Source organism: Diabrotica virgifera, chromosome 7, assembly GCF_917563875.1.
Source record: "Diabrotica virgifera virgifera chromosome 7, PGI_DIABVI_V3a".
Lineage (NCBI taxonomy): Eukaryota > Metazoa > Arthropoda > Insecta > Coleoptera > Chrysomelidae > Diabrotica > Diabrotica virgifera.
In genome coordinates, this window is record NC_065449.1 from 218,421,848 (window position 1) to 218,447,041 (window position 25,194).

The window sequence follows — 25,194 nt, forward strand, 5'->3', positions numbered from 1 at the left end:
ATATATATTGTATATGTCTCTTGGTATATTTTTTGTAATATTCTGCTATTACTGTTTTTATGGATGACACATAGAGATCTTGCTCTATCACAGAGTTTGGCACGTACCAAGGGGCATTCAGCATTATTTTAAGGACTTTGTTCTGGAATCTGTGCAGTATTTATATGTTTGTTTGACTGGCTGTCCCCCAAAGTTGGATACCATAGGTCCACACTGGTTTTTATTGTAGCTTTATATCTCAGCAGTTTGTTTTCAAGTGATAGTTGAGATTTACCACCGATGATCCAGTACATTTCTCGGAATTTTATTCCTAGTTTTTCTCTTTTTGTGAAAATGTGCTTTTGCCAAGTTAATCTCCTATCAAAGTGGATTCCTAGGTACTTGACAGTATCTTGAAATAACATTTATTTCTTCTGCGTATGGACCATTTCTCACTGAGTTCCTGCTTCCAAAAGTTTAGTAATGTCTAGCAATGTAGCTACCATTGAGTCATTCTTGAAACCCACGGAACCAAAATTTGATATTGTAGCATCTACTTATGTACTGATAGTACAGTCGGTTTACTTAGCTCGGAAACTTTTGACGGAGTCATAGGACACCTACAACACAAAAGTTCCTACCACTCATTTATATTAGCGGGATAAACTTACAGTCTACTTTATTTAAAAAAAGAAGAATAAAAAACATGGATATTGGGAGTGTATATTCATCATTTTAACTACTGTAAAAACGACTAAAAAATTTCAAAAACAAACCTTAAAACCTTTGTTTTAATTGATATAGTTTTGTTTTGTTGATAAAATGCAAAATTTTGGATAATTTTTTATAGTAAGTTACAATTAATATTGACTGTGAGCAGATATTTTCTTCTTCTTTCTCTTCTTATTGGCTTGGATTAAGCTGGTATCGATGGTTGTTCACATAGTATCTTTTACTCAATTTTATTGAAAGTCAAAATTTTTTCAACGTACATATTAATAAAAAAGTTAACTGCAAAATTTACTACACAGTTGGTACTGTGGAAATAGTAGGTATTATACAATATTTATAATATATAATATGTAGTTTGTTTTTCACTATTCGCCATTGGGGCTCGTTTCTAGCCGCAAACGTTAAAGGTTTTGACAAATGTTACAAATATTTTGCTGACATGACGTTTACTAACATATGTCAAGAAGTAACTTCTAAATTGAAAATGGTCCGTAGAAATATGTTTCGATTGTGTTCAAAATCTTTAGAATTCGCTGGACTTTCTAATCCTACAATGGCAAATATTCCAGCGTTTCATCATGTGCCGATTGTTGTTGAACAGACTAGTAGAGGGGAAAGGGCATTTGATATATATTCCAGGTAATACTTTACATGGTTTATCATGAGATGATTCTTTACATGCCTTGAAAAGCATGCCATAGGTACATGCTCTTTTATCTTAGAATGCTAATACTAAGAGAATAATTTGAATTTCAGTTAAGGTGAAGAATATTGTATAGATAATATAATAGACCGGGAGATATTATACAGAAGTTCAGCCACGATTTTCTAAGTCCTGCCCTTTGCAATAGTGGAAGGGTAGACGAGGTACTTACAATTTGTGGAAATCTCCACAAATTTTCTGTGACATTTTCCTGTAAAAATTAGATTTTTCCAAAAAATAAAAATAGGGTTTTGCGATGAATTTCTGAGTCCTGCAATAATCGTAGAATGACAGGATACTATGGATTTTATGAAGAAAATTTTTGGGCAGGAGGGTTGCAAACGGGCTAACGGAGTATATATGTATACAAACATGTAAGGAAAATAATGAAATTTTCATGATTTTCTGGGTCCTGCCAACTAAATAAATTAAACATATTTATTTCAAAATGATAAAAAAAAATGTTGGCATGACGTCTCCTATTGTTTAAGTATACTTGTCCCTTGGAAAATTATGCGCAAAATTTTTACCATGATTCCGTGATTTTCTGAGTCCTGCCTTTAAATAGTTATAATACTCAAATAAAATCAATACTTTTTCGGTACTCGGCAGGAAGGTTAAACGGTTCTTGTAAGACGACAGGAGTCCTAGATTTGTAAGAAAATTCGTGAAAAATTCCACGATCTTCTGAGTCATGCCATTTTGCATATGTTTCAAGAATCTTCATATAAGTCTATTTAAAAAGAGGCAGGATGGTTTTATAGTTATTTCGTATACAGGGTGGGGCATTAGTGTGACAAAGTCCAATTACTCGTTGTCGTAAGAGATACGAAAAAAAGATATTTAGGTAAAACGTGGGGCAAAGAGAGGATCATAACTTAAAAATATTTTCTAATATACAGGGCTACCCGTATTGACAGGGTGACACAAACTTATGTTTTTTTTTTAATTGAACACCCTATACATAATTTTAAGATTCCTAAGATAATTTTAAGACAATTTAACACAATTCACATAATCCAAAAATGTTTCCTAATGGAGCTAGAGCTCTTTGAAGATGGCGCCTTTTAATTAGATTTTTTTTTATCTCCAGAACGCTTCCGTTTCGATAGACAAAAACTGGTCCGTATTTTTATCTTCCAGATATAAATCGATTCCATAAATTGCGAATCTCTAGTACCGGTCATAGGAGTCCGTTTTGGGTAGGGCAACGGTTATTTATCGCATAACTTTTTTGTTTTTAACTTTTAAGCATTTTTGACACTATATTATTAAATTGTGAGGTATTCTAGTACTAAACGGTAATCTTGCTGTAAGTCCGTAGGATGCACCTTTTTGTAGAAAAATCAATTTCAAAATTTTTCGTATTTTGAATTTAAGAAAAATTTGAAAAAAATAAAAAAAAAACGGTGTATTTACCGACTTAAAGCAAGAGTAACTTTTAGTACTAGAATACTTCATAATTTAATACTCTACTGTCAAAAATGCTTAAAAATTAAAGCAAGTTATTTTTTTTTCAAATTAAAAAACCGAAAAATTTTTCAAATCGATTGTTCTAGAACACGGCGTATCCTACCGACTTAAAACAAGAGTACCTTTTAGTATAAGAATACCCCATAGTTTAATAATCCAGTGTTAAAAAATGCTTAAAAGTTAGACACAGAAAAGTTATGGGATAAAATATGCGTTTCCCTACCCTAAACTGACGCCTATGACCGGTACTAAAAATTGACAAATGATGGAATCAATTTATCTCTGGAAGATAAATAGGTGTACCAGTTTTCGTTTTTCTAAATAGAAGTGTTCTGGAGCTATTAAAAAAAAACTAATTAGAATACGCCATCTTTAAAGAGCTCTAGCTTCCTGGCATTTTCGGACGAGGTGAATTGAGTAAAATTTTCTTAAAATTATCTGAGGAATCTCCGGGCTTCGATTGTTAGAAGAGTTTCTGGACACCCTGTATAATAGGTACAATCCCTACTATAACCAATTAATTGTAAAATTATTGATATTCTTCCTATTACTTTTATTACGTTTACTTAGATACAAATAATCGCTTAAAATAAATATGTTACAGTTTGGTATTAGATTTGAAAGGTGTGTAAAAATGCGAGACATTACTCAGGAAAATAATATTTAATACCGTACGATCCTTTTAACGATATAAAAATTTATTTTTACGTATTAAATATCCTTGCGGTTATCCTGCCACGTTGTAAACGGTTTTAGATTAGTGTTTTTTAAGCATACCTGACATGGCATGACTCAGAAAATTCTGGTGATATGAATATGTTTGTATAACAACCCGTAATAATTTTACTGACTTAAAATTTTATTTTTATATACGAAATAACTACACAACCATCCTGCCTCTTTGTAAATAGCTTTATATTAACATTCTTGAGATATGTCCAAAATGGCATGACTCAGAAAATCGTGTAACTTTCCACGAATTTCCTTACACATTTTTTAAATATGTTTATTAAAAAAGGTGTAACTAAACATCCTGCCATTCTGAATATTGTCTACTTAAATTATTTATTTTATAATCAAATTTATTTTATGACTCAGAAAATCACGGAACCAGGGTGAAAATTTTCCACAGAATTTTCCAAGAGACAAGTGCAGTTAAACATTAGGAGACGTCATACCAACATTTTTTTCGATCATTTTCAAATAATTATGTTTAATTTATTAAGTTGGCAGGACTCAGAAAATTATGAAAATTTCATTATTTTCATTACATGTTCGTATATCCATATACTCCCTTAGTCCTTTTGCAACCCTCCTGCCCAAAAAATTGTCTTCATAAAATTGATAGTATTCTGTCATTCTATGGATATGGCAGGACTCGTAATTCATCGCAACTCCCCATTTTTTCCTCATAGAAAATCTAATTTTCACAGGAAAATGTCACAGGAAACCCGTGGATTTTTCCATAAATTGTAAGTACCTTTTCTAACCTTCCAGTATTGCAAAGAGCAGAACTTAGAAAATCGTGGTTGAAGTTCTGTTAATATCTCCCGGTTTATAACGGAGCAAAGCAATTTATTAGTAGATATTATAAGTATTATTATACTATGTGGGGGATATCAACTAATTTTTAAAGATTTTAGGTATTGAGAAGGGATCATGAAATTCATTTTTGTAAATTCTCCCTAAAAATACATGAATTAAGTAAACTAAAGAGTAGAATTGAAAATTCTTCTTTATGTTGAAAAGCAGATCATTTTGCTATAATATACAGTGTGTTTCATTAATAATTGGATATATTTTATCTGTAGAATTCTGGGAGAAATATATTAAGGTTTAACCCAAATAACCTAATCCGAAAATGATTCCTAAGGGAGTTAGAGCTCTTTAAAAATTGTTTGTGATTAGTTTATTTTAAATACCTACAGAAGGCTTTTATTTAGAAAAACGAAAACTGGTATACCTATTTATCTTCTGGAGATAAATCGATTCTATGTATTGTGAATTTCTAGTACCTGTCAGGCGTCCGTTGTGGGTAGGGTTTTTGTCGTTAACTTTTAAGCTTTTTAACACCTACTTATTAAATTGGGAAGTGGTCTAGTACTAAAAGCTACTGTTGCTTTAAGTGGGCATTATACACCGTTTTTTAGAAAAATCAATTTGAAAATTTTTCATATTTTTAATTTCAAAACATTTTTTTAAAGAAAACTATTTAAAAAAAACGAAAACTGGTACTTTTATTTATCTTCCAGGGATGAGTCCATTTCATCAATTGCGAATTTCTGGTACGGGGCATATGCGTCCATTTTGGGTAGGTCAACGGTTATTTTATCGTATAGTTTTTGTGTATTTCATTTTTAAGAATTTTCGGCGCCAGATTATTAAATTAGGAGGTATTCTAGTACTAAAAGTTACAATTGTTTCAAGTCGGTTAAATACACCGTTTTTGTTTAAATTTTGTTTCAAACTGTTTTCAAATTCAAAAACGAGAAAAATTATTTCCAAACCTATTTTTCTAGAAAACGTGTATCCTACCAACTTAAAGCAAGAGTACCTTTTAGTAGATACTAGAGTACATCAAAATTTAATAAACCGGTGTCAAAAATGCTTAAAAGTTATGCGATAGAATAACCGTTGCCCTATCCAAAAGGGACGCCTATGATCGGTACTAGAAATTCTCAATTTATGGAATCGATTTATCTCTAGTAGATAAATAGGCGACACAGTTTCCTTTTTTATAAATAGAAGCGTTGTGGAGATAATAAAAAAATACTAGTTATAAGACGCCATGTTCAAAAAGATCTAGCTCAAGGAAGCATTTTCGGACTACGTGATTTGTGTTAAACCTTAATATTTTGAGCCCAGAAATCAACAGATAAAACATTTCAAATTATTAATGAAATGACCTGTATATTCAGACCTGATTCACGTTTAAAAATTAATCTTAAAATTTGTCTTGCAGTATTATGTTGTGGAGTCTGTTCTAATTCTATTAATTTTTGGAACTGCCGTTTGTTGAACAATTCCAAAATTTATTTCCATTGACTGGTCACTATGTAATTTTAATTTTTTAGAGCCCAATCATACATATACATATTATAAAATTTCGATTTTGAGTTTTAGCAACAAATATGAGGCATTTGAAATATGCCTAAAAACAATGAATTTAAGCTTTCACATTACATACTATCTCAAACGTTTAAAACTGCTTCTTTTGTATTACATAGGTAAGTGCATTTTTCGAAATACGCAACATTAGTTATAAATTCCACCCAACGCCTTCTTCGTTGAAGCTTTTTCCGTGACATGAGATCGTTTGTAATGCGAAAGTTTAAATTCAGCGTGTTTTAGACATATTTCAAATATCTTTATAATGTGGTCAAAACGCAAAATCGAAATTTCATGTTGTACGTTTTGGAGATTAGCCTCGAAAAATGGAAATTCTAGAGGGATTTCATGAAACCTTAATATTTATTTAACAGCTTTATAGAAACTACTTCATTTTTGACAAAACTCAAAACTTGCATAGGCAAGCTGCACTTTTCACCTTTAAAAGGCTTTTTTAGTAGTTTTGTTGATAGGATGCTCTGATCAAAATATATTGAATTTTCATCGCAGAGTTAAGAGGAAACAGTAGCGATCAACAGGTAGCAAAAACACGTTCCAAGATTGCGGATGTAATTTTGAATATTTTTTCGAGATATTTGGCACACGTATTCGTAATATAATAAAGAATGGCGGTACAGAGCCCAATTTGAAAAATATATTAGTATGTGGAAATTACTCTGTAATTAAATACAATATTAAAAAAACGAGCCTGTACCGCCATTAAGTAGAACAAAACAATACACTTTCTTCAAATAAACTTTTTTATCCGATGCCTAGATTTTGTGTCATTTTGGAACTACCAAAATTTTTATTTCAACTGCCTGAGCTATCCGACCCATTAAAAAGATATAAGGGGTTAATATATATCTATAACAAAGTTTATATTAAATTTGTGTATCTACGGAAATAATTAAAACGCTTTAATTACAGATTGCTTAAAGAAAGAATAATATGTTTGATGGGACCTATTAACGACATAAGCAGTTCTTTGATCATTGCCCAGCTCTTATACCTTCAAGCTGAATCCTCTTCTAAACCTATTCATATGTACATCAATTCCCCTGGAGGTGTTATTACATCAGGATTAGGAATTTATGATACAATGCAGTATATTCTACCACCAGTAGCTACGTGGTGCGTTGGACAAGCTTGCAGTATGGCATCTTTATTGTTAGCTGCAGGTAAGTGATTTTTTAAATGTTATAAGTAGGCTTAGCGATGAATTGTTGTTTTATAAATTTATAATTTATTGTAATTGAGGGAGTTACTCTCTTCAGTCCTGACCCATCGGAGGCAGTGTAATGGTCATCGTGATATCATGTATTGTCATCATTTATCTTGTGGCCGTTCTATGGGATTCGTGCTATTCTTCTTAAACAGAACATTTCAATGGCATCTATCTTTCTCCTTTACATTGTCTTTGGGTCCTTATATGTCTTGTTTAAAGATACTTAGATATGAACCTGGATATTTATTCCTGTTTCATCGACTTCGAAAAAGCGTTTGACAGGGTCCGACATGAAAAACTAATAGAATTATTGAAAAGCAGAGGTATAGACAGACGAGATTTACGAATTATCATCAATCTGTATTGGAATCAAAAGGCCAATATAAAGATAGAAGAACAAGAATCCGAGAATATTGATATAAAGAGAGGAGTAAGACAGGGTTGTGTTCTGTCGCCGCTACTGTTTAACCTGTACAGTGAAGCCATATTTCCGGAAGCGATAGCGGAGCGAAGTGATGGAATCTCTATAAACGGAAGAATAGTAAATAACATAAGATTCGCTGATGACACCGTTATAATGGCAGACACCCTGGAATCGTTACAAGAATGGCTAAATGGAATTAACGATTATTGCATTTGATACGGACTAAAAATAAACAAGAAAAAAACTAAATTTATGATTGTCTCAAAAACAGAACATGGAAATGGAAGGTTAATGATAGAGCAAACCCAAATAGAAAAAGTGAAGACATACAAATATCTAGGAACCTGGGTTGATGACCAAAAATTACCAAAGCCAAGAAATTAAAGTCCGAATTGAAACTGCAAGGAAAGTATTTATAAAAATGAAGACACTGCTTACAAACAAAGATTTTCAGTGGCCTCTCAGATTGAGGGCTCTAAGATGCTACATATTTTCTATATTGCTATACGGAATGAAAGCTTGGACATTGAAGAGACAACACATAAGAAGAATAAAAGCGTTCGAAATGTGGTGTTACAGAAGAATATTGAAAATTCAGTGGGTTCAAAGGATTACCAATATTGAAGTGCTACGACGTTTACATAAGGAGTTAGAAATTATAAAGAGTATAAAAACTGGAAAACTGGAATATTTGGGTCACATTACCAGAGGAAATAATATGAGTTGCTGAGATTTATTATGCAAGGAAGGATCCAAGGAAGAAGAAGCATAGGAAGAAGACGCATCTCCTGGCTGAGGAACCTTAGAGAATGGTTTAACTGTAGTTCATTACAACTGTTGTGAGCAGCAGCCAACAAAGTGTCCATAGCCATTATGATATCCAACCTCCGATAGAAGAGGGAACTTTAAGAAGAAGAATGTCTTTTTTTATTTAATTTGATGGCTTTGGTTCCCTAATAGCACAAGGACGTCCAATGGACGTCCATTGGACGTCCTTCACGGACTTTAGGGACGTCCTTTGGACGTCCGTTTTCGTCCGAGGAACGTCCTTTATACGTCCTATTTTGGTCCAAATGTCGCGCTACCGAACGTCCATTGGACGTCCATCTAAGGTCCGAGGGGACGTATATTGGAACTTAATCGGACGCAAATTGGACCTTAATCGGACGTCCTAGGGGACGTAAATTGGACCTTAATCGGACGTAAATTGGACCTTAATCGGACATAAATTGGACCTTAATCGGACGTCCTAGGGGACGTAAATTGGACCTTAATCGGACGTAAATTGGACCTTAATCGGACGTAAATTGGACCTTAATCGGACATAAATTGGACCTTAATAGGACGTAAATTTGACCTTAATCGGACGTAAATTGGACCTTAATCGGACGTAAATTGGACCTTAATCGGACGTAAATTGGACCTTAATCGGACGTAAATTGGACTTTAATCGGACGTAAATGGGACCTTAAGCGGACGTAAATTGTACCTTAATCGGACGTAAATTGGACCTTAATCGGACGTCCTAGGGGACGTGAATTGGACCTTAACAGGACGTCCAATTTTGGTCCAAAGGCCAAGTTGTTAAACGTCCAATGGAGGTCCACCTAACGTCGGAGGGGACGTTCGGTGGACGTCATTTGGGCATTCATAGGATGTCCCAGTTTGGTCCAATGTCTTGCTGCTGAACATCCATCTAACGTCCTGGAAGGTCATTCGGTGGACGTCTAGCGACGATATTTAGACCTGTGGAGAATGTATTGTGGGAAATAAAAAATATATTTTTTAAGGAACTTATATTTCATCTTATATCAAATTACAATTATTGGATATTACAGTATTTACATTAAATTACAATACACTTCTCCAAGAAATTAACGCACCACCTTAAATATGGGGTATATTTGATGTCTAGTATTTCCTAAACCTGTTGTCCCATCTAAGTGATGTTTTTATAATATTATAGCCTAGGCTATAGGTTACCTCCTTAAGCTTGTCATGCTGTAATATATGTATATTATATCATATCGCTCTCTATAGTAATGTGATATAATATATATTACAGTATAGCTCCCTGTGCATGACAAGCATAAGGAGGTAACATATTCTAGGGCCTAGGCTAGAATATTATAAAAAAAATCACTTAGATGCAACAACAGGTTTAGGAAATTCGAGACATCAAAAATGCCCAATTTTTAAGGTGGTGCGTAATGGGCTGTATATACAGGGTGTAACAAAAATACAGGTCATAAATTAAATCACATTATTCTGGGACCAAAAATAGTTCAAATGAACCTAACTTACCTTGTACAAATATGCACATAAAAAGTTACAGCCCTTTGAAATTACAAAATGAAAATGGATTTTTTCGATTATATCGAAAACTATTAGCGATTTTTTATTGAAAATGGACATGTGACATATGGCATTATTATGGCAGGAATATCTTAAAGAAAAATTATGGTGAAATTTGTGCACCCCATAAAAATTTTATGGGGGTTTTGATCCCTTAAATCCTCCCAAACTTTTGTGTATGTTCCAATTCAATTTTATTATTGTGGTACCATTAGTTAAATTCAATATTTTTGTTTCTTAGTATTTTTCAGATAAGGCAGTTTTTATCGAGTTGCGACTTCTTTTTTAATATGTCCACGTAAAAATTTTATGGGGGTTTTGTTCCTTTAAACCCCCCAAATGTTGTATGTTCCAATTAAACTATTACTGAGGTACCATTAGTTAAACAGAGTGTTTTCAAAACTTTTTTGCCTCTTTGTATTTTTTCGATAAGGCACGTTTTATCGAGTCTGGCTTCTTTTTTAATATGGTTCAAAATATACCTAAAAATGTAAAGCATAAATAAGTTTGCATATTATTACCAAGTCTCCATAATCGTACTTAACCATATACAAATATGTGGTGGATTTGACAAATATTCACAATATTTCGATAAAAATTGACTTTTCGAAAAAGCAATAAGAGGCAAAAAAGTTTTTAAAACGTTGTTTAAATGGTAGGTACTACAATAATAATTAAATTGAAACGTGCACAAAAGCACATTGTTTTCGATACATTGGAAAAAATCACTTTTCATTTTGTAACTTCAAATGAGTGATAAAGGCACAGAGACTTAGATCACGAGGTCACATTGAAAGGATGCCAAAAACGAGGACTCCGAAAAGGGTACTAAACTACACTATAGCTTCAAGAAAGAGAAGAGGAAGACCGGAAAATAGATGGAAGCAAGAGGTCGAAAAAGATTTGGAAAGAATGGTGTTACAGGGTCAGAAAAGAAAAATGAATAAGAGGAAGGAATGGAGAAAAATCACATATCAAGCCAGAGAAGATCTCAGTACATAAAGAAACGTGAAAATGAAGAAAAAACAAACTTTTCAAGCCATGGGCCTCTAAGGCCCTTGGTGCTATTAATATATAACTTCAAAGGGCTGTAACTTTTCTTTTGTGCACATTTGTACTAAGGTAAGTTAGGTCCAATCAAACTATTTTTGGTCCCAGGATATGTGATTAAATTTATGACCTGTATTTTTGTTACACCCTGTATATATATAAAGGTTATATTTGGTTCTTGGGACATCAAAGTATATTTTTTAGACATTCCCTGGATATAGTCACTGATGTGACATACCTCCGATTTGTTTTTTCATGAGTTTTGTAAGAGAGACTAAAAACTTTTTTATGGTTACCTCCTGTTTTCATATATTTTTTGACATGTTTTGTAGTAAATTCAACTATCTATTTACTACAAGACATGTCAAAATTTACATGTGAAAGCAGGAGATGATCCTAAAAATGGTTTTTCGTCTCCTACAAAATTCATGAAAAATCAGATAGGAGAATTTGTACATTACAATTCTCTGATGTTTGGGAAAAAGGGCTTAAGTCAGAAATGCACATCGATAATGTTTTGATGATTTCTGGACCAGAAAAATCGGCTCTTTTTATTGGTACATACAGTTTACGTCTACAACAGTTTTTTGCTGGTCCAGAAATCATCAAAACATTAGCAATGTGCAATTCTGACTTACGCCCTTTTTGCCAAACATAAAAAAAGCAATCTGGTCATAACTGACCAATGAGCAATTTTAATTTAACCTAAATTACTAATGTTTCTTAAAATGAAGAGCTTACCCGATAGCGTCTCTTATCTAATCTAACAAGATCGTGCACTATTCTAACATACACAGCCACATCACGCACTATGCTCTGCTTTTCACTATCACCTATCACTCAAACTAGTTCAAAAGGCTTTGTCCTCTTCAATCTTCTAGTTTGCCCAGTAGTATCGAGGAGGATTTCCTCAATATTCTTGTACTTATTTAAGTTGTTTGTCGGGATTCCTGCTATCTTCTTGATGATTATATCCAGGTTCCATTCCTAGGTATTAATATTTGTTTATAAAGTAATAACTTATTATGCATGGACAATGTTGTTTCTTCCAATTAGCCAATACACTTTTTATATCTTTATTTTGGTTATATCTGGTTTTTTGTAGACCACTTTCAGCTGATTCTAAAAAAAATTAAAATGAACAGTAATTTTTCTATTCTTTACAATTAAAAATCAAAATATTTACAGGTAATACATCCATAAATGATTCGTTTCATAAAGAAAATTGAAAACGGATTTTATAATACTTACATAATTGTTTAAGAGATCCAGCCATAGCCAAAACTAGCATACTAAACAGTACAGTTGAGTACAGCAAAAAAAGCCACTAATTTCCATTTTTCACCCCCTTATCGATGCATTTTTTTCCAATCAAAATTTTTACTAAATTTTTAGGTTATCTTATGATGAAAATGAAATAATTGATGACTTGATGACCAATGACCACGCGACGCTACATAGATACTCGCGCGGCAAATTTGAAAATGAACGCAAATTGAATAGTAAATGGCCTCTCTTTAGAGTATGGAAAATTTTACCCCTCCAGGAGGACATTGTACTCTTTTCATAGAATATCTTGTGGTAACTTTCCAGCCATAATTTAATCAGATGTTCACGGAATAGAACTTTGATAGTAGAATTCCTGGAATGTTTTGTTGTTAGGGGAAACTTTTATTTTATTTATTCTTGAATATTTCCTGTTGTTAAACATTGTAACCAATAATTTACAAATAAGATTTTCATTACATTACATGAAATCAAAACATGTTTTGGATATTAAACTATATAGTTTTATAATTGTAATAATTTAATATACAATTTTGAATTAAGATTTAATCTTTCGATCTAATCGATTTAAACTACAGTAAAACTTGTGTTACCGGCCCCCTGCCAACACCGGCCACCTGTACTAACGGCCAGTTTAAAAATTCCCCACACTAATTACAGTAAAACCTGTCAGTAACGGCCGCTAAAAATGAAAAAGCTATTGGCCGATATAGAAAGGTGACCGGTATTGCCAGTTTTTGTAGTCTAGATATAATTGGTTTGGGGAATTTTTAAACTGGCCGTTAGTACAGGTGGCCAGTAACACAGGTTGTACTGTATATCTAGGCTACAAAAACTGGCAATAACGACCACTTTTCTATATCGGCCAATAGTTCTTTCATTTTAGTGGCCGTTAGTGACAGGTTTGACTGTATTTCATTAACGTAAAGTTAACGCAAGTTAATATTTTATTGAATTATTTTGCTATTTGATCTCGTAATTGGTATAATGTGTCCAATATAAGCGTTCATAAAACGTCCGTATTTCGTCCAGTATGGACGTCCAAAGTCGGACGTCCAAAGGACGTCCATATTTATTCCGTCCGAAGGACGTCCATATTTATTCCTTCCGAAGGACGTCCAACATGGGACGTCCGTTTATAGTCCATGGACGTTAGGACCAAAAATGGACCTATTTTGGACGTCCAAATGACGTCGTGTGCTATTAGGGAATTGTCCGTATTTCGTCCAGTATATATACGTCCATATTTGTTCCATCCGAAGGACGTCCAACGTCGGACGTCCATTTTTATTCCGTCCGAAGAATGTCCAACGTCGGACGTCCAAAGGACGTCCATATTTATTCCTTCCGAAGGACGTCCAACGTCGGACGTCCATATTTATTCCTTCCGAAGGACGTCCAACGTCGGACGTCCAAAGGACGTCCATTTTTATTCCGTCCGAAGGACGTCCAACGTCGGACGTCCAAAGGACGTCCATATTTATTCCTTCCGAAGGACGTCCAACGTCGGACGTCCAAAGGACGTCCATTTTTATTCCGTCCGAAGGACGTCCAACGTCGGACGTCCAAAGGACGTCCATATTTATTCCTTCCGAAGGACGTCCAACATGGGACGTCCAAAGGACGTCCATTTATAGTCCATGGACGTTAGGACCAAAAATGGACCTATTTTGGACGTCCATTGGACGTCGTGTGCTATTAGGGTTAAGACCAATTATAGTCAGAGAAATATGTATGTTAGTATTGGGAATTCATCTTCATTTACTTTTCGATTTTTCTACTATGTTATTCTGGTATGCGGGTATGCACCCTCGGGAAACATCTTAGGGTAGTTGGGGGTAGTTACCCCCTACCAATAGGGGTTGCTGAATTAAACAATATTTATAACTACTTGTTTATTACCAACTATAAAGACCACAGTAAATAGTTGATGTGCTCATGGTAAAACCATCTGCTAGTGCATCTGGATTAAGAATGCTCTTTTTAATAATACGAATGAATTAGAATGAATCACCATGCCTTCATGTTTATACAGTGCGTCCATAAAGTAAGGCATAAATTCGTTATTTCGTAAACCGGCGACTTTAAGGAAAAATCCCGAAACAGGTCGACTTTTATTTTTAAATTACGATTTTTTGGCATATATATTATCCTCGTGACGTCATCCATCTGGGCGTGATGACGTAATCGATGATTTTTTTAAATGGGAATAGGGATCATGTGATAGCTCATTTGAAAGGCTATTTAATTCTCTATCCAATAATATAAACATTAACATAATTATTTATACAGGGTGTTCAAAAAACATTTTTTAAATTAAAATAAGTGAGACAAAAAGAAGAATATATGTAATTTATTTTAAATCAAAATGCATTTTACTACTGTCAGTAAAGAGAAAAAAATTATTTGACAAATAAACATTTGATTTTCGTTTAAACGAAATGTTCAAACTGCCAAGAGGCAGGTGGGTGGCAGCTTTAACATTGAATTTAAGCGAAAAACAATATTTGTTTGTCAAATAAACATGTTTTTCCTGTTTTCTGACAACAGTAAAACGTATTTCGAATTAAATAAATTACATACATTCTTTTTTTTGTCTCCATTATTTTAATTAAAAAAATGTTTTTTTGAACACCCTGTATAAATAAATATGTTAACGTTTATATTAGTGAATAGAGAATTGAATACCCTTTCAAACGAGCTATCACATGACCCCTATTCTCATTTAAAAAAATCATCGATTACGTCATCATGCCCAGATGGATGACTTCACTAGTATGATATATATGTCAAAAAATCGGAATTTAAAAATAAAAATCGACTTGTTTCGGGATTTTTCCTTAATGACGCCGGTTTACGAAATAATGAATTTATGCGTTACTTTATGGACGCACTGTATAAACAAACTTGTAACATGTAGTTTGTTTATATTGTCGACTCAGCTTGACTATGACTTACGAAAATATGGATTAGTTGACTATGTAATATTGTCGACTGGTGCTTCTAACAAATCTAGGTGACCTACTAAAATGTAAACAAATGCGTATGTTTTGGTTTCGTTTCTAGTACATTTAAGAATTAAATGAATATGTGTTGATCTCAATTTTGGATGTTGATAAACCCTTACACTGGCTTCTCGTTATACTCTCGTTGTATTACCTCGCCAGGTACAGCTTCGATTTTGTTCTATATCTGGAAATAGCCAATGAAATAATAATGACTCAACTAATTAGCAAAATGTTTTAGGAACACCCGGAATGAGAAGTTCATTACCCAATGCACGGATCATGATTCACCAACCATCTGGAGGAGTAGTGGGTCAGGCTACTGACATCAAAATACAAGCAGAGGAAATTCTGAAAATAAAGAAACAAATTAATCACCTATATGAAAAGCATACCGGTATGCCTGTGGAAAAAGTTGAATGCAGCTTGGAAAGAGATAACTTTATGACTCCAACTGAAGCTCTATTATTTGGCTTAATTGATAAAGTTTCAACTAAACCTCTTCCGAATAAGGAAATAAAGAATAAAGTGCAGGATCAAAACCCAATTGTTCCTCCTTTTATTGATATTGCAAAGACAGTTCTTAAAAAAGAACCTTCCAGGGAGAATTAATATTGTGTTTAATAAAAAAATATATTTTCGAAAGAATTCGTTTCCTTTTTCTCCTTTTAATAGTTTCTAGGTTATCCAGATTTAGCCATACGGCTCACACTCAATCAAAGGGAAAAATTGACTCATCCCAGATACCTACGGTATCAAAAGTATTGAGCTCTGGTGGGACACTTTCCATGTTATCGAGGCCTAGGTGACTTGGTATGCTGGAGTATCTCCCAAAAATTTTCGTATAATATATCTGGCAGTCGAGAGTAGTACAGCCTTCTACATAGTCTTATAAAGATGTTCATTCAGACCAAGCTTTTTTATGTTTTCGAGGAGGTTCTTCTGAATGACTCCAGTAGTAGACATAATAATCGGTATCGTCTGGGTACTTTGCATTCTCCATGGTCTTCTTATTTTAATTTCCAGATCTCTATACTTGGCGATGTAGGTTATTATTTTTGTTATTATTAAAGACCAAAGAGATAACACCTTTGAGCTAGTGGAAGACGTAATCGATGAATCAAGAATATTACAGCAGGAAGTTTATTCGGCAATTACACAGCTAAAGGAAGGCAAAGCCGTAGGCCCCGATAATATACAAGCAGAACAACTCAAACTAACTAATAGACAACGAACCAATAGTAATAATAACAAAGATACTCAGCAATATATAAAACTCTGGAGAAATACCAACAAAATGCCTAAAGTCTGGGTTTATTTCACTTCCAATAAAACCAGGAGCCAAGAAATGCGAAGAATATCGTACGATAAGCCGGCTTAAGCCATCTTCTAAAACTGTTCCTAAATAATTCGTAAGAGAATTTACAAGGTGTGTTAAAATCAAATTGTAAAGGAGACAAAGCTCATGATCATTAGCAAGAAAAAGATAACAGAAGTTCAACTTTATTTCAACCCAACCGGTAGACATAGTGCCTCGGTGAAGTGGTTAGTGCCTAAATGAAAAATGAACCAACAACGATGGGGACCTTTTTCAAGAACAACCACCTCTCTCCTGGTATAAAAGTAAGAATACTGGAATGCTACCTACGTCTTCTCTGTCCTTTTTTATGGTGGCGAATCATATACCTTGAACGGAACGAAGATATATGCAGAAGATTGGAAGCATTTGAGATGTAGATATATATCAGAATAGTTAAGATTCCGTGTAATGACTAAGTAACAAATGAAGCGGCCCTCCGAAGAATGAGGAAGAACCGAAAGGTACTGACCACCACCAAATCTAGAAAGTTAAAATACGTCAGTAGTCCAAGTAATGAAGCTTAAAATAGGACAAAACCTCGCAATTTTTACAGAATGGATCGATTTGCTTGCAAATTTGAGAATAAGTAGTGGATAGTCCAAGGATCAAAATCTATATGATGCCGAAAGGCGCTTTTACCATGGGGGTGGTTGCCACCCTATCTGGAGATGGAAATTTTTTATTATATTTTGACCGCAAAAGATGTTAAAAACATTCATTCTAAGCAAAAAACGTTCTATACATTTTTTTGATAAAATTAATATTTTTCGATTTATTCGCTATCGAAAGTGTTAGTTTTATATCGAAAAAATCAATGTTTTTAATAAGTTTTATGCTAAGACCTCCAAAAGTTTTCGTTTTATCAAAACAACTTTACTTAACAAAAATGAACCTTTGAAAAAATAAACAAAACCGTGTTTTTTAATTTTCTTTAAGACCAATAGTAATCGAGCTATACCTACTTTATTATATGGTAGCTCTTTTTCGTCAATTGCTAAATATTGTAGTTTCAAAGTCAAAAGACCCGTAAACTATGCATTTTTCGAGGATTACTTGTTGAAACTAATTTAAATTATTTAAAAATATTTCAGAAATAAAAAATAAGTCTCGAGCTTAAAAATTAAGTGACTTTTTCAGCGAAAATTGATCGGAAGCAACCTCCTAATTACCACCCTAATTAAAATTAGTCATTGACCATATTTGGTCTTCTTTATTTAAGTATTATCAATAGGTTCTAGAATTCTAGAAGTTTGACAGACTTATAATGATTAGTTTTTAAAAAAATGGAGTTAAAAGTGAATAACGAATTTTTATAGTTTGGAAAAAATGGCATTATCTTCAGAATGGAAAGATTACGAAAAAATGTTTAAATATGAAATTGTAGCTTATTTAATTCCCAAGAACCTGGTTTGCAAAAATTTTTTCTACGGCAAAAATTGAGTGAACAATTGACAATTAAAACTTGTAAGAGCATGCAAAAACCACCTTTACCAACCCTTTCAAAGTCACCTCTTTTTGCGACTGCTTATACCTTAGCACTGGGACTGATGATTCATATCCATTTTTAATAAAATAAGTTTCAGTATTATTTGTTGTTTGGGTTTGAAAATGCAGACCATTGTATCTATCAGAAAAGCAACTACAGCAAGGAATTGCTGATATTAATACTGTAACACTAAATTCTAAATTGCGTCTGAAATATAGCTAATATACACTGCGCACCAAAATTACCGCATAATTTTAAAATTTTAATTTCAGCCTTAACAAATAAATTTTCATTTTTCATTTATTTTTAAGGTTGGTTTTAAAACAAATAAAATGAAAAATGTTTTTACGAGAATTAAAAATTTTAAAGATAAAAAAAATTAAATTAAAAGCTAGTATTGCCTTCTCTGGCGTGTATCACTATTTTACACATTTATCTCTCGTACTAGGAATTACCGTTCTTGTTACATCTTGATCAATTGAGGCCATGAAAGCCAGAGTGGCCTCATGGCCACTGATAAGAACATCAGCCACAATTATTGATAAGAACATTACTTTACATAATCAAGGAAAACGATCAGAAGCTAACAATGTCTGATTGTTTTATACTCTGGGCTAATTAGCAAAATACAAGGAAAAGTTATTTACCAGCAATTTTATTGCTGGAATCGAATCTTATTATTGTATGTATTAATAATATAGGTATGCAAAGTCCGCAGATAGTGTGCTACTTTTTTTATAAACAAAATGGCGCCCGAAAATCGTGGTTTTTTTCAATTTTTCTCTATAACTCCAAAGATTTTAACTTTACACCAAAAACACCCAAATAAAAATTCACCGCAATTAAATTATGCATAGAGACGTGTTTTTTCCGATTCACTTCGACGAAAACTTTCCCCGGAAAAAGCGGGTATTTTCAACAAAATCTTTAATTTTCAACTAAAATTTTAGATAAGTAATTGTTAATCAATAATTAAATAGCTTGGTAATGTAAAAGCCCTTTTCGTATAGATTATAATTCCAGAAGCCGATGGAAATTGAACGAACAGTTTAGTAACAATTGAATTGTTAATTAAAAATTTACGGTCGCTATAATAACGACAATAATTATGATGCATAAGAATAACTATGATTTTGTAATAAAAAGACACTATACCTATCTAATGTACTTTACAGAATTGAAATTGGACTATTTAAGCGACCTCAGGAATATTTTAAAATTATAAACAATTTTTTGGTTTATAAACAAATAGAATATCTCGGGAAATATTAAACTAAATTAAATTGTGAAAACGGTATTCGAAAAGCAGCAGCAGGATACTTCTTTTAAAAGAAAAAACGTTTACTTATGACGAGTGGTTCCTGAGATACAACCGGTCAAAGTTGACCGGAATTTACGGCAAATATATAAACAATATGATCATAATTTTCAAACCATCACCTTTTTGTTTTTGTCCCCTTTCTCCACACCAATTTTCATATCTTTATAATACTCATAACATATATTTCTCTAATAAAAACTATCAATAATACGTGTGAAAATTGCCAAAAATAGCAAAATTCCAATCAAAAATTAAGTTGGAGAAAATGTAACCCTCAAAGTTCAAAATCGGTATACGTTAAAAAATGCATTTTCTCGGCTTCCCATGGAGCAATTTCCTTCATTCTTTTTTTGTTCCCTAATAACTCGAGTAGAGCCATCGAACTAACGCATTATTAAATGTCAAACTTGCTTTTGTTTTGTTATAATAGATTCATTTTTTTATAAGAACAGAAAACTACATATTTTTTCCAGTTGTAGGCTTTTTTTAGATAAACTTACTACAAGTGTACCTTTTAAAGTTAAAAACATAAATATTCTCATTTGAAAGCTGTATAATTATTTAAACAATTTTTATTTGAACAAATTAAATTTTTGTGTTATAATAAATAAATTTATTTATTATAACAAAACAAAAGCAAGTTTGACGTTTAATAATGCGTTAGTTCGATGGCTCTACTCGAGTTACTTGGGAACAAAAAAAGAATGAAGGAAATTGCTCCATGGGAAGCCGAGAAAATGCATTTTCTTAACGTATACCGATTTTGAACTTTGAGGGATACATTTTTTCCAACCTAATTTTTGATTGGAATTTTGCTATTTTTGGCAATTTTCACACGTATTATCGATAGTTTTTATTATAATAATATACGTTATGAGTATTTTAAGGATATGAAAATTGGTGTGGAGAAAGAGGATAAAAATAAAAAGGTAATGGTTTAAAAATTATGATCCTATTGTTTATATATTTCCCGTAAATTCCGGTCAACTTTGACCGGTTGTATCTCAGGAACCACTCGTCATAATTAAACGTTTTTCCTTTTAAAAGAAGTGTCCTGCCGCTGTTTTCCGAATACCGTTTTTACAATTTAATGTTGTTTAATATTTCCCGAGATATTCTATTTGTTTATAAGCCAAAAAATTATTTATAATTTTAAAATATTCCTGAGGCCGCTTAAATAGCGTAATTTCAATTCTGTAGAGTACATTAGATATGTATAGTGTCTTCTTATGAAAAAATCATAGTTATTCTTATATATCATAATTATTGTCGTTATTATAGCGACCGTAAATTTTTAATTAACAATTCAATTGTTGCTAAACGGTTCATTCAATTTCCATCGGCTTCTGGAATTATAATCTATACCAAAAGGGCTTTTACATTACCAAGTTATTTAATTATTGATTAACAATTACTTATCTAAAAGTTAGTTGAAAATTAAAGATTTTGTTGGAAAAACCCGCTTTTTTCGGGGAAAGTTTTCGTCGAACTAAATCGGAAAAAACACGTCTCTATGCAGAATTTAACTGCGGTGAATTTTTATTTGAGTGTTTTTAGTGTAAAGTTAAAATCTTTAGAGTTATAGAGCAAAAATTGAAAAAAACACGATTTTCGGGCGCCATTTGGTTTATAAAAAAAGTAGCACACTATCTGCGGACTTTGCATACCTATATTATTAATAGATAAAATCATAAGATTCGATTCCAGCAATAAAATTGCTGGTAAATAACTTTTCCCAAAAATGGCCTATTCTCCGATAATCAGCCCAGACTATTAGTAATTATATGTTGACCAAGACTCATTATTGGTCAAAGTACATTCGGACATTGATAGCTTCTGATCATTTTCTTTGATTGTGTAAAGTAATGTTCTTATCAGTTAGGCCACTCTGGTTCTCACGGCCTCAATTTGATCCTAAATTTTAACCAAATGCAATAACAGTTAACTTATTGTGCTTAATAGGTTAGGTAGTTGTCGTAGTCCTCTTCCTACGGTATCACAAATATATTCTATTGAGTTGAGGTCAGCACTTCAAGCAGACCAATCGATTTTGACAAATTTCGATTTTCATGCTGCTTGTTGTTTATTTTAAGGAAAAATACAAAATAAACTTAAAAACTCCTTCGAAAATATAGCAAAATGTATTTAAACCAAAGTTATTTGACAACCAAAGAGACAAAAATTGTGCAAGACCGAACACTTGTGCAAGCCAAATAAAATAGAAATAACAGAAATCAACAAAATAGGGTAGTACAAAATAACGCAGTTAAATAAAATACCATAAGAAAAGAAAGGCGTACGAAACAGCAAGGAGAAAACAAGCAAAGGTACAAGGACGAAATAAAGGAATAATTACAAAATTAATTAATGATGAAAACGAGAAAATTACATAAATTAACAAAATATCCACCATGATAGAAAACTGAACTACTACTAAATACTCAAGTCAAAGCAAAACCACCACCAGGTAAAAAGAACAGCGAATGATAGAAAGAAATGCTGGACCTAAAGATATGCGGGATATATTCAGAAGGCAGATGACAACATAAGAAACGCAATGAGTATTATGCGAAATAAAAAAAATTCAGGTGAAGACGGAATAATATGAGAAATGATAAAGTGTGAAGGACAATACATCATAAAAATGCTAAAAATAATTTTTAATAAATGTGTAGAAATACACGTCAGTACCCACATACAATACAATGCAAGTAAGTACCCACAGCTTAGTTGACTTCTCTTATAATACTGATATTTAAAAAGGGAAATACATATAAACCCATTAGCCTGTTATCAGTCTGTTATCACTATTTTATAGGCTGTTTGAGAAGATAATTACATTACGACTAACAAATATACTGAACAGTTATTAGCCTCGAGAACAGGAAGGATTTAGGAAAAATATACCACCATAGATCATCTTCAAGTGGTAAGAAGCAATAATATAACACTATACATAAATTCGGTAGGTTGCGAGAAAGCATTTGACTCCTTAACATTTGGACAATCTTTAGAGCCTTAAGCAACAATAGAGTTGGTGACCTATATACAAAAATCATAAAGTTATATGACAACGTGACATCTCACGTAAACACAGAAACAAAACATAAAAGATAAAACTACAGAGAGGAGTTAGACAAGAAGATTACATCCCATCCAAGCTATTGACTTTAGCCCTAGAAAATATGTTTCGAACTCTAAAATGGACAAATAAAGGAATGACGTTAGACGGCGAAAACCTGAACTCTCTCAAATGTTGCGTTAATAAAAAGACAGATAAGAAAAGAACTACAGGAAATCAAACTAAAAATAAATCAAATAAAAATTAAAGATCTAACAAACGAATCTCTAGATACCACTGAGGATATACTCTGTAATAAATTGTGGAAAATTTTATCCAAAAATAGTAGTCTAGTTAGTAAAGTTCACGACCTATTTATAATGGATTTAATTAATAAGTACTGGAAGAAAAAGGAAACACTTATTTTATGTGAATCATATAAAAACTGTTTAGAATATAAAGACAATATAGAAACGAACTGTTACCAATATACCAAACAAACTTAACTGATGTGCCTTAGATAAAAATACGATTTCTAAGAGATTATTCCATTTTATCCGAAGTCGTTGAGAAATATGATGTTTAATTCAGACATAGAAAATTATTTTAAAAATCATCATATCGTATTTACAGACGCATCTAAAAAAGACGATAAAACGTCTTGTGCATTTTAGGACCCTATAGAAAACTATTTTTCGAGACAAAAAAACTTCCGAGTGAATTTTCAAGTTATTCAGCTGAGCAAATCAGTTAGAAGCATTAAAATATTTAAAAAATAGTTTATTTAGTAAGCAAAAATATTTAATAATAACAGATTGTAGAAGTGTTTTAGATAAACTTAAAAACATATTAACTAATTGTAATATTAATTATCTCTTACTAAATATATTAGTTCATTTTAAAAACTTGTACGAGGAAGGAAAAATAGTTAAGTTTGTTTGGGTTAAAGCTCACTGTGGGATTATCCATAATGAAAAAGTAGACATGCTCGCCAAGGAAGTATTCTTTTTCTTCACGTGCCACCTCCGTGACGGAGGTTGGCAATCATCATGGCTATTCTGATCTTAGATGCTGTTGCTCTGAATAGTTCGGTTGATGTGCATCCGTACCATTCCCTCAAGTTACGCAACCACGAGATTCGTCTCCTTCCTACACCTCTCTTGCCCTGGATTTTCCCCTGTATAATCAACTGAAGTATGTTGTATCTCTCATTACGCATAACATGTCCCAGGTACTGCAGCTTTCGTGTCGCAAAGGAAGTATTAGATTCTGATAATTTTGTAAAATATTCATTCATTCCAGAAGACCTATATACTATTTCCAAGAATATAATTAGGCAGGAATGGATGGGTATATATAGTCATTCCACCAAAGGACTTTTTTATAAAAGTATTCAGCCGAAAATTTCTACTATATGCAAATCATGGTTCTCTAATGGCATTGCAAAAAAAGATTTAATCAGAATTATTTGTAGAATCATATTTAATCATTCACTAAATAGCACATTCACACTTATTTAAATAAAAAATGGTAAATTCCCCAAACTGCGAATGTGGAGAATATAGCACATTAGAACATATGATATTAAATTGTAATAAAAATAGAACGAAGATCAATATGTTTATGGAATTAATTATGAAAATGAAATTTTTAGTAAAACCAATCAATCTTTATGAATTAATAGTGTCTAACAATTTAGAAGTTTATAAGTTGTTATATCAACACGTCAGCAGTTTAAATATAAGAATTTGAAGTATTAGTTTACAAAAAAAATGTATACCAAAATTGTACATAACTGGGAAAGATAGAAAAAAAAAATGAAAAAAAGTAAACAAAAAAAAAATCATTTTAATCCAAAAAAATATGGGTTAAAAAAGATAGAAAAAAAGGCCAAAAAAGCAATAAATAAATAAAAAAAGTATGAGCACAATAAGAAAATATAATAATAAAATAATAAATAAACATTTAAAAAAAACAAGAAAAAAAATACAATCAGCGGAAGCGAAACTGGAAAATGCGGGAGAAATAAATAATCATTGGATTCGGAACTGGATAATATTAGAAAACTGTGTACGAACATTAATATTATGCGATTTGCTAGTTTGCTAATTGTAGAATGTAGAATTTTTACCATACTGATATTGTTTAAAAACATTAATATAATTGATTTAAAATGTTAATAAATTTTATTTTTTGTTATAAGAATCAAAGGTAAATATGATTAGGCGAATGAAGCCTTAAATTTCGCAGTCAATATCCTAACCACACACACTGAGGATATAAATCTGAACAATAAAAATATAGAAAAGATTAAGCCGTACTCACACTTAGGACAAAAAATCTAAAACTATAAAATGTAATAAGTTTTACTCACATATTTGGCCGCAAATTGTTTATTAATAAAAATTGTTTTGTATAAATAATTTTAAAAATATCGTTAAATTCATCATTTTACTTTGATCAAATACGTTTCTATTTTGTTTTTGATTATGCTGAATCCGAAAATGGCATTGCAATTTGAAAGCTCTTATACAGTGTGTCTGCGTAGCTAGGAACCACATGGAAAACTTTTTTATTATCAATTTTACAAAAAAGTTATTCCTAATAAAATGCTCTGCATAG

General features: G+C 32.3%; 1 protein-coding gene across 1 annotated transcript; it reads left to right on the forward strand.

The window, feature by feature from the left end:
• Positions 1–1,135: 1,135 nt before the first annotated feature.
• Positions 1,136–15,992, forward strand: LOC114329851 (ATP-dependent Clp protease proteolytic subunit-like). The gene is made up of 3 exons (XM_028279107.2): positions 1,136–1,350; positions 6,926–7,176; positions 15,586–15,992. Exons 1-3 carry the CDS (start codon positions 1,151–1,153, stop codon positions 15,954–15,956), a joined length of 822 nt encoding a protein of 273 aa, XP_028134908.2. The 5' UTR covers positions 1,136–1,150; the 3' UTR covers positions 15,957–15,992.
• The last annotated feature ends 9,202 nt before the right edge of the window (positions 15,993–25,194 follow it).